This window comes from Dendropsophus ebraccatus, chromosome 4, assembly GCF_027789765.1.
Source record: "Dendropsophus ebraccatus isolate aDenEbr1 chromosome 4, aDenEbr1.pat, whole genome shotgun sequence".
In the NCBI taxonomy this organism is placed as follows: domain Eukaryota; kingdom Metazoa; phylum Chordata; class Amphibia; order Anura; family Hylidae; genus Dendropsophus; species Dendropsophus ebraccatus.
Genome location: NC_091457.1, coordinates 4,677,002 through 4,693,848, shown reverse-complemented (window position 1 = coordinate 4,693,848; position 16,847 = coordinate 4,677,002). Strand labels below are relative to the sequence as shown.

The 16,847-nt window shown below is 51.2% G+C and overlaps 1 protein-coding gene across 1 annotated transcript in view; it reads right to left on the bottom strand.

Annotated features, from left to right (window-relative positions):
- Nucleotides 1-5,538: 5,538 nt before the first annotated feature.
- SWAP70 (switching B cell complex subunit SWAP70) overlaps nucleotides 5,539-16,847 on the bottom strand; it is a 51,772-nt gene continuing 40,463 nt past the window's right edge. Inside the window, exons 4-12 of the mRNA XM_069965030.1 lie at nucleotides 13,868-14,095; nucleotides 12,439-12,585; nucleotides 12,181-12,289; nucleotides 10,935-11,116; nucleotides 9,339-9,446; nucleotides 8,055-8,221; nucleotides 7,554-7,752; nucleotides 7,271-7,367; nucleotides 5,539-6,592 (exon numbers count right to left, since the gene is read on the bottom strand). Coding sequence (XP_069821131.1) covers nucleotides 6,477-6,592; nucleotides 7,271-7,367; nucleotides 7,554-7,752; nucleotides 8,055-8,221; nucleotides 9,339-9,446; nucleotides 10,935-11,116; nucleotides 12,181-12,289; nucleotides 12,439-12,585; nucleotides 13,868-14,095 — 1,353 coding nt within the window. The 3' untranslated portion in view covers nucleotides 5,539-6,476. The remainder of the gene's footprint in view (nucleotides 6,593-7,270; nucleotides 7,368-7,553; nucleotides 7,753-8,054; nucleotides 8,222-9,338; nucleotides 9,447-10,934; nucleotides 11,117-12,180; nucleotides 12,290-12,438; nucleotides 12,586-13,867; nucleotides 14,096-16,847) is intronic.

The window sequence follows — 16,847 nt, the reverse complement described above, 5'->3', positions numbered from 1 at the left end:
AACAAAGTTGCTAGAAGCCTACGTACTCTATTTCACAGCGCGGGTGCAACCAGAAAATTCTGACCACTCTGCTCAACTCAGGTAACAACGTCTGGGGCTTGTGTCACCCTAGGAGGATGGGTAGCCCGACACTGTAGGACAATAGGTGGTGCAAAGACAGAAGTCAAAACATGGATACAAGTATTCTCTCTATTCTCAAGTATTCTACTTCTCCTATCTCTAAAAGTTCCGGCAGAGCACATTACTACTTGGGTTGGGACTCTTGTGATATCCTCTTCTCCAATTCTCCAACTTACTTTACTTCTCAGCACACAAATAAGCCAGCACGGCTGTACTACCTCTCAAGCTCTTAGCACAAATCTTGTCAGTCAAGTCCAAATTATATCAAGTCAGAAGTCTATTGTCTACTATTATACTAAGCATTCCTGAAGTAAAGAAGAGTTTATTTATGGTAACAGGACTCAAACACCTACACAGTAACTGCACATTCCTTGGGTCATCTCCCCTGTCTGTGGGTGGCCGATAGGTGTCCGGGTAGGTCACAACTCCATTCCCGACCACCATGATAAGTGCCCAAGGGACCCCCTCTGATGGAAACCTTTATATATGTTACAGGAGGAAGAAGGGAAAGGGAGGACAGTATGAAAACCTTTATATATGTTACAGGAGGAAGAAGGGAAAGAGGGGACATGATGGAAACCTTTGTATATGTTATAGGAGGAAGAAGGGAAAGGGAGGACATGATGGAAACCTTTATACATGTTACAGGAGGAAGAAGGGAAAGGGAGGACATGATGGAAACCTTTATATATGTTACAGGAGGAAGAAGGGAAAGGGAGGACATGATGGAAAGCTTTATATATGTTACAGGAGGAAGAAGGGAAAGAGGGGACATGATGGAAACCTTTGTATATGTTACTGGAGGAAGAAGGGAAATGAGGACATGATGGAAACCTTTATATATGTTACAGGAGGAAGAAGGGAAAGGGGGACATGATGGAAACCTTTATATATGTTACAGGAGGAAGAAGGGAAAGGGAGGACATGACTGAAACCTTTATATATGTTACAGGAGGAAGAAGGGAAAGGAGGGACATGATGGAAACCTTTATATATGTTACAGGAGGAAAAAGGGAAAGGGAGGACATGATGGAAACCTTTATATATGTTACAGGAGGAAGAAGGGAAAGGGGGACATGATGGAAACCTTTGTATATGTTACTGGAGGAAGAAGGGAAATGAGGACATGATGGAAACCTTTATATATGTTACAGGAGGAAGAAGGGAAAGGGGGACAGTATGGAAACCTTTATATATGTTACAGGAGGAAGAAGGGAAAGGGAGGACAGTATGAAAACCTTTATATATGTTACAGGAGGAAGAAGGGAAAGGGAGGACATGATGGAAACCTTTATATATGTTACAGGAGGAAGAAGGGAAAGGAAATACATGATGGAAACCTGTTATATTCCATCTTCCTCTTCACCTCCCTTAGTGGGTCTCCCCCCGGCCCTGCAGGACTGGCACATAGGACCCCAGTGTTATACATGGCAGATAGGGGGCGCTGTCTCTGGAGCTGTATAATATCTCAGTGAGGATGAGGATGTATCGGGTCAGGTCTCTATACTCGGTGTCTTGTACATTAGATACAACGTTTCATCTTCTATAGAACATTTAGGTTTCGGCCGAGCTGATATTTTCCGATACGTTCCCGTTCTCTCTGGATCTTTGTGCTCTGTTATGATCACATCAGCCGCTATCATTATTCTCCACAACCCCGAGAGGTCTCACGTAATTACCGGTTACCTGATCGGATTCACTCACCGGAGACAAAGGAACAAGACGCAGTCACATTAACCCATCAGCGACCAAATGAAGACGAGCAGTACATTATATACATAGGGATACTGGGAACTACTGATAGGGATTGTCTATAGGACATGGGCCCTGGTGGCCGGGGGTGGAATCAGTCCGATATGGAGATTGTCTATAGACATGGGACCTGGTGGCCGGGGGTGGAATCAGTCCCAGATGGGGATTGTCTATAGGGCATGGATCCTGGTGGCCATGGGGTGGAATCAGTCCCAGATAGGGATTGTCTATAGGACATGGACCCTGGTGGCCGGGGGTGGAATCAGTCCCAGATGGGGATTGTCTATAGGACATGGACCCTGGTGGCTGGGGGTGGAATCAGTCCTATATGGGGATTGTCTATAGGACATGGACCCTGGTGGCCGGGGGTGGAATCAGTCCCAGATGGGGATTGTCTATAAGACATGGACCCTGGTGGCTGGGGGTGGAATCAGTCCTATATGGGGATTGTCTATAAGACATGGACCCTGGTGGCCGGGGGTGGAATCAGTCCTATATGGGGATTGTCTATAAGACATGGACCCTGGTGGCCGGGGGTGGAATCAGTCCTATATGGGGAATGCTGCTGTAGGGCTCAGTTGTATTAGGACATGAGGAATATTTCAGAGGCGGGGCCTATCCCCTGGACTCCTCCTCCTTCTCCATAGAGCAGATTCCTATGCAGCTCTCTGTGGATCTGTGGTGTAGTTATTTCTGTCTGTGCAGGGCCAATGAGCACACACACACACACACACACACACAGGTCACCACACACACACACACACAAGCCCCCAACACACACCGAGCCCCCCCCCCCCCACACACACACACACACACACCGAGCCCCCACACACACACACACACACACACACCGAGCCCCCCCCACACACACACACAAATGAGCCCCACACACACCGAGCCCCCCTACACACACACACACGAGCCCCCCACACACACACCGAGCCCCACACACACACACACACACACACGAGCCCCCCCCCCCACACACACACACACCGAGCCCCCCACACACACACACACACACCGAGCCCCCCACACACACACACACACCGAGCCCCCCACACACACACCGAGCCCCCCACACACACACACACACACATACACCGAGCCCCCCCCACACACACACACACACATACACCGAGCCCCCCACACACACACCGAGCCCCCCACACACACACACAGACGAGCCCCCCACACACACCGAGCCCCCCACACACACACACAGACGAGCCCCCCACACACACCGAGCCCCCCACACACACACCGAGCCCCCACACACACACACACACCGAGCCCCCCCCCACACACACACACCGAGCCCCCCCACACACACACACACCGAGCCCCCCCACACACACACCGAGCCCCCCCACACACACACCGAGCCCCCCCACACACACACACACACACACACCCCGAGCCCTCACACACACACACACACCGAGCCCCCCCACACACACGCACACACACCGGGCACCACACACACACACCGAGCCCCCCCCCACACACACACACACACACCGAGCCCCCCCACACACACCGGGCACCACACACACACACACACACACACACCGAGCCCCCCCCCCCCCACACACACACACACACCGAGCCCCCCCACACACACACACACACCGAGCCCCCCCCACACACACGCACACACCAGGCACCACACACACACACACACACACACCGAGCCCCCACACACACACACACCGAGCCCCCCCCCCCACACACACACACACACACACACACACACACCGAGCCCCCACACACACACACCGAGCCCCCCCCACACACACACACACACACCGAGCCCCCACACACACACACACACACACACACACCGAGCCCCCCCCACACACACGCACACACAACGGGCACCACACACACACACACACACCGAGCCCCCCCCACACACACACACACACACACACACACCGAGCCCCCCCCCCACACACACACACACACCGAGCCCCCACACACACACCGGGCACCACACACACACACACACACACACCGAGCCCCCACACACACCGAGCCCCCCCCCACACACACACACACACACACACACGAGCCCCCACACACACACACCGAGCCCCCCCACACACACACACCGAGCCCCCACACACACACACACCGAGCCCTTCCACACACACACACACACACACACACACCGAGCCCCCCCCCACACACACACACAAATGAGCCCCACACACACCGAGCCCCCCTACACACACACACACGAGCCCCCCACACACACACCGAGCCCCACACACACACACACACACACACGAGCCCCCCCCACACACACACACACACCGAGCCCCCCACACACACACACACACCGAGCCCCCCACACACACACCGAGCCCCCCACACACACACACACACCGAGCCCCCCCCCCACACACACACACACATACACCGAGCCCCCCACACACACACCGAGCCCCCCACACACACACACAGACGAGCCCCCCACACACACCGAGCCCCCCACACACACACACACACACCGAGCCCCCACACACACACACACCGAGCCCCCCCCCACACACACACACCGAGCCCCCACACACACACACCGAGCCCCCCCACACACACACCGAGCCCCCCCACACACACACACACACACACACACCGAGCCCTCACACACACACACACACCGAGCCCCCCCACACACACGCACACACACCGGGCACCACACACACACACCGAGCCCCCCCCACACACACACACACACACCGAGCCCCCCCACACACACCGGGCACCACACACACACACACACACACACACCGAGCCCCCCCCACACACACACACACACACACCGAGCCCCCCCCCACACACACACACACCGAGCCCCCCCCACACACACGCACACACCAGGCACCACACACACACACACACACACACCGAGCCCCCACACACACACACACCGAGCCCCCCCCCCCACACACACACACACACACACACACACCGAGCCCCCACACACACACACACACCGAGCCCCCACACACACACACACACACACACACCGAGCCCCCCCACACACACGCACACACAACGGGCACCACACACACACACACACACCGAGCCCCCCCACACACACACACACACACACACCGAGCCCCCCACACACACACACACACACCGAGCCCCCCCACACACACCGGGCACCACACACACACACACACACACCGAGCCCCCACACACACCGAGCCCCCCCACACACACACACACACACACACGAGCCCCCACACACACACACCGAGCCCCCCCACACACACACACCGAGCCCCCACACACACACACACACACCGAGCCCTTCCACACACACACACACACACACACACCGAGCCCCCCCCCACACAAGGCCCCCCCACACACACACACACACCGAGCCCTTCCACACACACACACCCACACACCGAGCCCCCCACACACACACACACACACGAGGCCCCCCCACACACACACACACACACGAGGCCCCACCACACACACACACACAAACGAGGCCCCCCCACACACACACACACACACACACACGAGGCCCCCCACACACACACACACACACACACACACACACATATGCACAGCACCACCCTAGGCTGAGGCCAACTCCAGTTCCTAACACAAAAAACACAAAAGAAGGAACCCTCCGAGTCCTGTATATAAATGACGCTTTATGGAGGAGACTACAACACATCTGATTCCATAATTAATTCCTATCATCACCGGAGATTTTTGACAATTTGATTTTTTTTGGATCAATTTATATTTCACTCAAAATTAAGAAAAAAAAAAATAAAAGAGAAAGAGAAACAGGAAGGTCTGAGCTAGAGTCAGGAAAGGTAAGTACTGACGTCGTCCTGCCCGGTCCTCGACAAAGTCTTACAGGATCCAGAATAAGGACTGAACAGGCTTGGTCGGAGGCTCATACGGCTCCAGGTGGAGCTCTATGTTGCTGCTAACTCTTCCAGATAGATGGAGCTGAGCAGGTGATGTCACTGGGCAGATGGAGCTGATGGACAGGTGATCCAGTGGGGCAGATTATGTGGTTGTGCAGATAGTATGATCGGCCAGATGATCCAGTGGGGCAGATGATCTGGTTGCACAGACCAGGATGGGCAGTTTGGTTGGACAGATGATCCCATGGGACAGATTATATGAATGGGCTGGTAATCTGGTTGGACAGATGATCCCATGGGATAGATGATGCAGTTGGCCAGACAGTCGGGATTCCCAGAAGACCCTGAACCAGTGGGACTGATAGCCTGGTTGACCAGATTATCCGGTAAGACAGACAGATGTCATTGATTGGAAGATAGTTTGGTGGGACAGATGATCAAGTAGGACTGATGACATGGATGGGCAGATAGTCTGGTTGGACAGATGATCCAGTAGGACTAATGACATGGATGGGCAGAGACTCTGGTGGGACAGATGAGGCAGACAGTCTGGTTGCACAGAAGACCCGGATGGGCAGATGATGTCAGCTACCGATCTATAATTCTAAAGGCACAACATCCTCCTGGAGCTGCGGGGTCTCTACGTCCTAGCCCCTTGCTGTCCTATCCTTGCCCCTGGTGGTCCTTCTGCTTCTACTCCACACTGGTGACATTCTTCTTCTCTTGCCAGTTCTTCTCTCGTTCTTGGAGTTCCCCTTGAGTGAAGGACGCCGGGCCCCAGTTTGTGATCAGTCCGGGGTTCTTAGATCCTGAAAAAGGACATTAAGGATTTAGCGAGAGAAGAAGCTGAGAACATCATAAGTCTAAAGTTCTGGTGAGGATCTGAAGCCACCAAGGAGCTAGTGCTTATAATGCTGGACTAGAAGGGAGGAAGGTAAAGAGAGACCATAGAGAAGAACACACCAGACCCTCAGATCCTGCCCAAAGAGGAGTACAACCCATCTACACCACCAGCACAACCACTACCACCACCACCACCACCACCACCACCATCACCATCACCACTACTACCACCACCACCATCACCACCACCACCACTACTACTACCACCACCATCACCACCACCACCACTACTACCACCACTACTACCACCACCACCACCATCACCACTACTACCACCACCATCACCACCACCACCACTACCACCATCACCACCACCACCACTACTACCACCACTACCACCATCACCACTACTACCACCACCATCACCACCACCACCACTACCACCACCACCACTACCACCATCACCACCATCACCACCACCACCATCACCACCACCATCACCATCACCACCACCACTACCACCACCACCACCATCACCACCATCACCACCACCCATTCTCTGCCAAGACAACTTTGGCTACAAAAACCTCCAAGACATCATCCTCTGAAGGTTCCTTGTGTGTCCAGCCTCCGTATCCACTCACCTGGCTGTATTAACCGGATTAACCCCTCGTGCTGCGCCACCTTGTCCTTCCAGCTTCTTGTCTTACTGGTCGCCATTTCAAGGTTACTTTTAACTTGCTGGAAGGAAAGAAGAGACATGGAGTCTTGTGTTAGGAAGACGTGACCGGGAGGCCCAGATAATCGGCAGGAACAGATAAGGGTAATAAGGAGCTTTCTGGCATCGTGCTGGCATTGAGCTCTACACGTACGGGAATACCAGTTACAGGTATGGATATTATTAGGGTCAACCTTAAAGAGAATTACTTCATATTGCTCCAGAGCTGCGATCCGCTCATTCTCCAGCTGCTCCAGCTGCTGCATGGCCTCCTGCAGGGCTTTCTCCTTCCTCTCCTGGATGGTCACCAGTTCCTTATTCTCGGCCTCCGTCATCTTGATGGTCATCTCCTGCTCCTTGTGCAGCTGTTCCAGCATCGCCCTCTTTGTGGCTTCCTCTTCCAGAAGTCTAGAAAAGACCCCGATATCCAAAGGTCATAGGCGTCATATTAAAGCGGTCTCCCACCCCCCACCGTAGCTCTGTAGGTTTTGCAAAACTACAGTTCCCAGCATGCCCTGACAGCCGCAGGTTGTGTTCAGTATTACAGCTCAGTTACATTAAAGCGAATGGAGCGGAGTTGTAATACCGCACACAACCTGAGGACAGGGGTGGCGATGTTTTTGGAAGTAAGTAGCTGTGTTTTTTTTTGTAATCCCGGATACAGAGAGGACACAATCTGCTCCCGTCCTCCTCAGGGTCGGCTCTCTCACCTGGTCTGGAGCAGTCGGGCGTTCTCCTCCTCGAGCCGCGCTTGTTTCTCGTCGTCCAGCGCCTCCTGCAGGCGGTGATACATCTCCTCCAGCTCCCGCACACGGTTCAGGTATTGCTCCAATTCGGAGGATTTCTGCGCCACTTTCTCTTCCATCTGTTGTCGGATCTACAGAATATGAAGAATGAGGATCAGGTGATAGGTAACTGATCTGATACTGATCCTATACAGATCCTTTACTGATCCTATACAGATCCTTCACTTATCCTATACTGACGCTATACAGATTCCACACAAATCCTTCACTGATCCTATACAGATCCTTCACTGATCCTATACAGATCCTTCACTGATCCTATACAGATCCCATACAGATCCTTCACTGATCCTACACTGATGCTATACAGATTCCACACAAATCCTTCCCTGATCCTATACAGATCCCACACAGATCCTTCACTGATCCTATAAAGATCCTTCACTGATCCTACACTGATGCTATACAGATTCCACACAGATCCTTCCCTGATCCTACATTGCTTCTTTACTGATTCTATACTCATCCCATACTGATCCTATACAGATCTCACACTGATCCTATACTGATCCTTTACTGATCCCATACAGATCCTTCACTGATCCTATACTGAACCTATACAGATCCCATATAGATCTTTTATTGATCCTTTACTCATCCTATACTGATCCCACACAGATTCCATACTGATCCTATACAGATTCCATACTGATCCCATAGTGATCCTATACTGATCCCATATAGATCCTATACTGATTCTATACAGATCCCATATAGATTACTGGTCCTATACTGATGCTTTATGATCCTATACTGCTTCTTAATTGATTCTATACTGATCCCATACTGATCCTGTAGTGCCAGCCTCAGTTCTGGCCTGTAAGGTCTCACACCCTATAGGTCACGTACATCTAGTTTTTCTTACTGGAAAATTTAAAGGGCCAGTACAGTCTCCTGTACACAGTTGAAGAGGTCGTTACATTGTATCGCAGTGAAATTCAGAGCGATGTCTGTGCTGCTGCCGGTGACACAATGTGACGGACCCTCAGCTGTGATCAGGGAATGGTCAGGCTTCAGATATGGATGAGGGGGGGTGGAATGTCTGGATGCAATGACAGCGGAAAAGCTGTGTTACAGGATGTTCAGTAATACAGTGACAATGCATTTCTGGAGCGGCCCTTTAAGCGTTCCTCCAGTCTATGACGTCTATGGGGATCGGCTGGATACAATGTGCCGCCACCTCCTCACCATCTGTTCGCGCTCCAGCTCCTCTCTGAATCGGTCCTGGAGCTCCATGTGGGTGTCATGGCGCTTCTGCTCCTCCTCCGCCGCCCGGTCGGCCGCCTCCTTCAGTTGCTGCAAAAAAACATTAAAACTTCCTTTACTTTTTACTTCTTAAAGGGGCAGTAATCCTATAAAACAGACGCCTGGAGACAGTTAAAGGGGTGATGTGTCTCCCTGAGGAAGTTGCCAAGACGTGAGGCCTATAGGCCATGCAAAGACTTTGCTCTCTGAGAGCTGTACCCTGTATTACAAGGCGGTGACCTCCAGTAGGGGGCAGCAGAGAGCTGTACCCTGTATTACAGGGCGGTGACCTCCAGCAGGGGGCAGCAGAGAGCTGTACCCTGTATTACAGGGCGGTGACCTCCAGCAGGGGGCAGCAGAGAGCAGTACTCTGTATTATAGGGCGGTGACCTCCAGCAGGGGGCAGCAGAGAGCTGTACCCTGTATTACAGGGCGGTGACCTCCAGCAGGGGGCAGCAGAGAGCTGTACTCTGTATTATAGGGCGGTGACCTCCAGCAGGGGGCAGCAGAGAGCTGTACCCTGTATTACAGGGCGGTGACCTCCAGCAGGGGGCAGCAGAGAGCTGTACTCTGTATTACAGGGCGGTGACCTCCAGCAGGGGGCAGCAGAGAGCTGTACTCTGTATTACAGGGCGGTGACCTCCAGCAGGGGGCAGCAGAGGGCTGGACTCTGTATTACAGGGCGGTGACCTCCAGCAGGGGGCAGCAGGGAGCTGTACCCTGTATTACAGGGCGGTGACCTCCAGCAGGGGGCAGCAGAGAGCTGTACCCTGTATTACAGGGCGGTGACCTCCAGCAGGGGGCAGCAGAGAGCTGTACCCTGTATTACAGGGCGGTGACCTCCAGCAGGGGGCAGCAGAGAGCTGTACCCTGTATTACAGGGCGGTGACCTCCAGCAGGGGGCAGCAGAGAGCTGTACTCTGTATTACAGGGCGGTGACCTCCAGCAGGGGGCAGCAGAGAGCTGTACTCTGTATTACAGGGCGGTGACCTCCAGCAGGGGGCAGCAGAGAGCTGTACTCTGTATTACAGGGCGGTGACCTCCAGCAGGGGGCAGCAGAGAGCTGTACTCTGTATTACAGGGCGGTGACCTCCAGCAGGGCGCAGCAGAGAGCTGTACTCTGTATTACAGGGCGGTGACCTCCAGCAGGGCGCAGCAGAGAGCTGTACTCTGTATTACAGGGCGGTGACCTCCAGCAGGGGGCAGCAGAGAGCTGTACCCTGTATTACAGGGCGGTGACCTCCAGCAGGGGGCAGCAGAGAGCTGTACCCTGTATTAAAGGGCGGTGACCACCAGCAGGGGGCAGCAGAGAGCTGTACCCTGTATTACAGGGCGGTGACCTCCAGCAGGGGGCAGCAGAGAGCTGTACCCTGTATTACAGGGCGGTGACCTCCAGCAGGGGGCAGCAGAGAGCTGTACCCTGTATTACAGGGCGGTGACCTCCAGCAGGGGGCAGCAGAGAGCTGTACCCTGTATTACAGGGCGGTGACCTCCAGCAGGGGGCAGCAGAGAGCAGTGCAGGTACGTGGCTCCTCTCACCATGCGCACTTGCTCCAGTTCCTGCTGCTTCATCTCGTTGGCCATCTGCAGTTCCCTCATCTTCCTCTCCAGCTCCTCCTGCTCGGCCTGGAGCTTCTGCCGCAGCGCTTTCCTCTTCTGCCGGGCGTCTCTGTGCGGGGAGGAGACCCCCATCTTCTTCAGGTTCACAACCGTCTGAATATCTGCAGGAAACGTTACATATGGCGTCAGCTTCCATCTTACTGTCAGAATGAGAAGAATCACGTTACATCCTGAACATCTGTACAGAAAAGTGATTGTACCCAGTGTAGACAATGCTCTGTGAGCTCCAGACTGATACATGGTACATAGCTAGTCCTGCTCTCAGCTGTATCCAGTGTAGACAATGCTCTGTGAGCTCCAGACTGATGCATTGTACATAGCTAGTCCTGCTCTCAGCTGTATCCAGTGTAGACAATGCTCTGTGAGCTCCAGACTGATACATTGTCCACAACTAGTCCTGCTCTCAGCTGTATCCAGTGTAGACAATGCTCTGTGAGCTCCAGACTGATACATTATACATAGCTAGTCCTGCTCTCAGCTGTATCCAGTGTAGACAATGCTCTGTGAGCTCCAGACTGATACATTGTCCACAACTAGTCCTGCTCTCAGCTGTATCCAGTGTAGACAATGCTCTGTGAGCTCCAGACTGATACATTGTACATAGCTAGTCCTGCTCTCAGCTGTATCCAGTGTAGACAATGCTCTGTGAGCTCCAGACTGATACATTGTACATAGCTAGTCCTGCTCTCAGCTGTATCCAGTGTAGACAATGCTCTGTGAGCTCTAGAGCCTGATACATTGTACATAGCTAGTCCTGCTCTCAGCTGTATCCAGTGTAGACAATGCTCTGTGAGCTCTACAGCCTAATTCATTGTACATAACTAGTCCTGCTCTCAGCTGTATCCAGTGTAGACAATGCTCTGTGAGCTCCAGACTGATACATTGTACATAGCTAGTCCTGCTCTGTATCCAGTGTAGACAATGCTCTGTGAGCTCCAGACTGATACATTGTACATAGCTAGTCCTGCTCTGTATCCAGTGTAGACAATGCTCTGTGAGCTCCAGACTGATACATTGTACATAGCTAGTCCTGCTCTCAGCTGTACCCAGTGTAGACAATGCTCTGTGAGCTCTGGACCAGTGTATGTCCCCACTATAAGCCGCAGGATACGGAGCCCCTTGTGTTGTATAGAAGAGGAGGACGGATCTGGACGCCTCCTGTCACCTTGGATCCATTCCTGCCTCTTCTTCTTGTCCGACGCGCTGATCTCGTAGCTTTTATCGACACATTTCACAAGGAACAGACATTTCCTCCCGTCTCTGTCCGGCAACGACTGAAAAACAACCACAATGTGGTCAGAGCGGCCCCCCGGCCCCCCATATACTCTGCATGGCAGCTTACTGTGTCAGTCTAGTATTCTATTCCTTCTATATATCACAAAGATAGAGCAGGGAACTATGGGAATACAATCTCATCAGTCACCTCCACAAAGCAGTTCCCATCCAGGATGATCTCCCCCTTCTTGTCCTTCAGGTCCTCGCTGACATAATAGGACATGACGTTGGGCTTCAGGACGAACCAGCGCTCCGTCCAGTTCTTCCGCTTATGACCTTTCTTCCATAGATAACCCTGCGGGGCACGGGATGAGACGTCAGGGGGCTTATAGGATCAGGATTATTATTACATGCAGAGACATTGATTTCACAATTTTACAAAACTGTAAAAAAAAAAGTTATGAAAAAATAAAAAAATTAAACAAAATCTCTAAATGTATTCTATATTCTAAACTACCACAACCCCATTATTAGTCCCATTGTAATGTGTTCATCTCACCAGCAGATGTCACTAGAGTCCCGTTGTAATGTGTTCAAGTCACCAGCAGATGTCACTAGAGTCCTGTTGTGAGCCACGTTATAATGTGTTCATCACCTTGTAGTTTGTTTATGTCACCAGTAGATGTCACTAGAATCCCATTATGAGTCATGTTGTAATGTGTTCATCTCACCAGCAGATGTCACTAGAGTCCTGTTGTGAGTCCCATTGTAATGTGTTCATCTCACCAGCAGATGTCAGTAGAGTCCTGTTGTGAGCCACGTTATAATGTGTTCATCACCTTGTAGTTTGTTTATGTCACCAGTAGATGTCACTAGAATCCCATTATGAGTCCCGTTGTAATGTGTTCATGTCACCAGCAGATGTCACTAGAGTCCTGTTGTGAGCCACATTATAATGTGTTCATCACCTTGTAGTTTGTTTATGTCACCAGCAGATGTCACCAGAGGCATACAGTCGCCATGGTGTGTGCTGTGGCTGCAGACTGGGCCCCAGCTCTGGGGGTTTATCACTTCCCTATGGGGCCACCAGCTGAGATGCTTGATAGCCGGACCCCGTGTCCTGACCGTTCCCATTCCCAGCAGCCTTCCTGCTCCGCTTCCCTTGTACTCGGGGCCTGCAGAGCCCTCTGTCTATCAGGCACCTCCAGCTGACCCCCACCCAGCTCTCCTGAAGTCCTGAACGGCAGATCTGCACCTCAGCTGGACTGGGGAATCAGTGCTTAGATGGGCAATGATAATATATGAGAATACATCTGCCGCTCAGGGGCCCGGGAAAGCTGGGTGGTCACCACAATGATGGAAGATCATCCGACCCTGACAATAATGGCGCCATTTCATCCTACGCCTCATGTACGACATCTCACCCGGGACGGACGTGACCAATAACCAGAATATGTCACTAAGTTACAGACAGTGAAAGGACTGGGGATTTTATGTGACGCACAGAGAAGTTCTTCACTCCCCGGGGAGAGCCAGAGTTCCCCTTTAAGGCTGAGCCCGCTCCCCTGGGAGAGCCAGAGTTCCCCTTTAAGGCTGAGCCCGCTCCCTGGGGGCCACAGATTTACATAGAGTGTCACCTGCTTCAGGACGTCCAGCACCAGCTCATCGAACACCTCATTGATGGCCATGGAGACCGTGGTGGAGTCGGTGCCCGTACTAAACTGACCGCTCCCGATCAGCTCGATCAGCTCCCACACCGATAACCCCTTCTGCTTGTCATGTAGACTGATCTTATAGTCCTCAAACAGGGCCTGCTGCCACCCGCTGCCCATCGCCTCCGTCAGCTTCCTCAGGAGATACTCAATCTGCAAAGAGAGACGTCCATCAGTCATTATACACATCCTGTATTATACTCCAGAGCAGCGCTCACTATTCTGCTGGTGGGGTCACTGTGTACATACATTACATTACTGATCCTGAGTTACATCCTGTATTATACTCCAGAGCTGTGCTCACTATTCTGCTGGTGGGGTCACTGTGTACATACATTACATTACTGATCCTGAGTTACATCCTGTATTATACTCCAGAGCAGCGCTCACTATTCTGCTGGTGGGGTCACTGTGTACATACATTATATTACTGATCCTGAGTTACATCCTGTATTATACTCCAGAGCTGCGCTCACTATTCTGCTGGTGGGGTCACTGTGTACATACATTACTGATCCTGAGTTACATCCTGTATTATACTCCAGAGCTGCGCTCACTATTCTGCTGGTGGGGTCACTGTGTACATACATTACTGATCCTGAGTTACATCCTGTATTATACTCCAGAGCTGCGCTCACTATTCTGCTGGTGGGGTCACTGTGTACATACATTACATTACTGATCCTGAGTTACATCCTGTATTATACTCCAGAGCTGCACTCACTATTCTGCTGGTGAGGTCACTGCGTACATACATTGCTGATCCTGTACTGATCCTGAGTTAGATTGGTCTGTGTATCTCTGTATCAGGCTCTGCCCCCTCAGGCCCTACATGATGCATAACACAGGGTATCAGTATTTCCTGTACTGTTCCTTTAACTATGACATCAGACTGATTTACATCCTGGTTATGATGAAGTATTGGTGGTCGCTCCTCTATGTGCAGAATATTCCCTCATCGCTCTTATGCTTCTCATCTATTTCCTAGTTAGATCTGTTCTGAGGAAAGAAGGACGACAAGCAAAGGGGCGGTCACCCGGCTTTCCCTCACTTAAAGGGGTGAGACAATAGGGTGACGTGGTTTACAGCTGTGGGGTCCAGTTTATGAACCCCCCATTTTTCAGGCAGGATGACATTTACCCTCTGTAATGTATATACTGCAGGTATTACACTAGTGTCACAGAGCTGAGCACCTCGGGGGCGGGGCTAAGGCTCCTCTGTACCCACCCTCTTATTCCATACAAAACACACGGTAAATGGAAAGCGACGTTTCGACGTCTCAATGACGCCTTTCTCAAGCCAGTGAATGGCTTAGAAAGGCGTCATTGAGACGTCGAAACGTCGCTTTCCATTTACCGTGTGTTTTGTATGGAATAATCACCAATACAGATTGAACTTTTTTCACTAAGTCCTGTGTGCTGCAGTTACTTTTTGGATGTTTATATAGACACCTGTGGATTGGGGTGTGAACCACGGCATCGGGCAAAGTTTTTTATTGAGTGCTGTGGAACTTGTGTTTGATTCCCTGTATATATATATATATATATATATATATATATATATGTACACCAGTGCCATATATCTGAACACTAGCTCCATATATATATACCAGCTCCATATTTCTGTATACCAGCTCCATATATATATATATATATATATATATATATATATATATATATATATATATATATATATCAGCTCTCTCTCTCTCTCTGTAAATATATATATATATATATATATATATACACACACACATATATATATATATATATATATATATATATATATATATATTTATATACCAGCTATCTATTTATCTATATACACACCGGGTGCCATATATCTGAATACTAGCACCATATATCTGTGTACCAGCACCATATATTTGTACCAGTGCTATGTATCTGTATACCAGTAAGGCTGTGCTGTGCTTTCATGGTGAACAGGAAGAGCAGGATCTCAGCTGTGATAAGAATTCTGGTTTCCTGTCTGACGCTTCTCAGCAAGTATAGGCAATGGAGATCAGAGGACATTTAACCCTCTGTAATGTATATACTACAGGTATTACACTAGTGTCACAGAGCGGAGCACCTCGGGGGCGGGGCTAAGGCTCCTCTGTACCCACCCCTGAGGAACATGACAATTCTAACAGATTGGCAGGGACATGAGGCCGGACACCTTCATTACTCATCAGATGGACGTCGCTTCAGGTCCCAACAGAAACTTTATGGCCCTTAGGAGGTTTTCTTACTTTCCTGGAGATAGAGAGTCCATCATGAATCCCATGTAGCTGGTGGGCCGCCCTGATACAGGGGAGGAGGGGGTTTTAGTTAATAAATTTGTATTTTTGTAAAAAGTCATCAGTCCTACAGTCCACGGGGGGCAGGAAGACCACCATCATTGTCAGGATGTAAGGAAGCCAGGAAATGGTCTTCATACTCCCAGGGTTCACCAACCTGTGGTTACCTACAACTACAACTCCCATCATGCCCCACCGTCAACATCCCCATGCAACCCCCATCAAGCGGGGTGCTCCCCTATTTTTTTTCCTTTAAATCAACTGGTGCCAGAAAGTGGCAGAGATTTGTAACTTACTTCTATATAAAAAAAATCTTCCAGTACTTATCAGCTGCTGTATGTCCTGTAGGAAGTGGTGTATTCTCTCCAGTGCTGCCACCTCTGTCCATGTCAGGAACTGTCCAGAGCAGGAGAGGTTTCCTATGAGGATTCCTGAAATCCTCGCTTTGACTTGTAAGCAAAGAGAGGGGCCTGGGTGCAGTGTTGGACTGGGGTATCTGAGGCCCACCAGAGGAAATGATCCTGGGGGCCCACCAATGAAAAACCAGTGAAAAAAGACATGTCAGTCAGTTATAGTGCAGGCTCCAAAGCTGGGGGCCCACCGGAA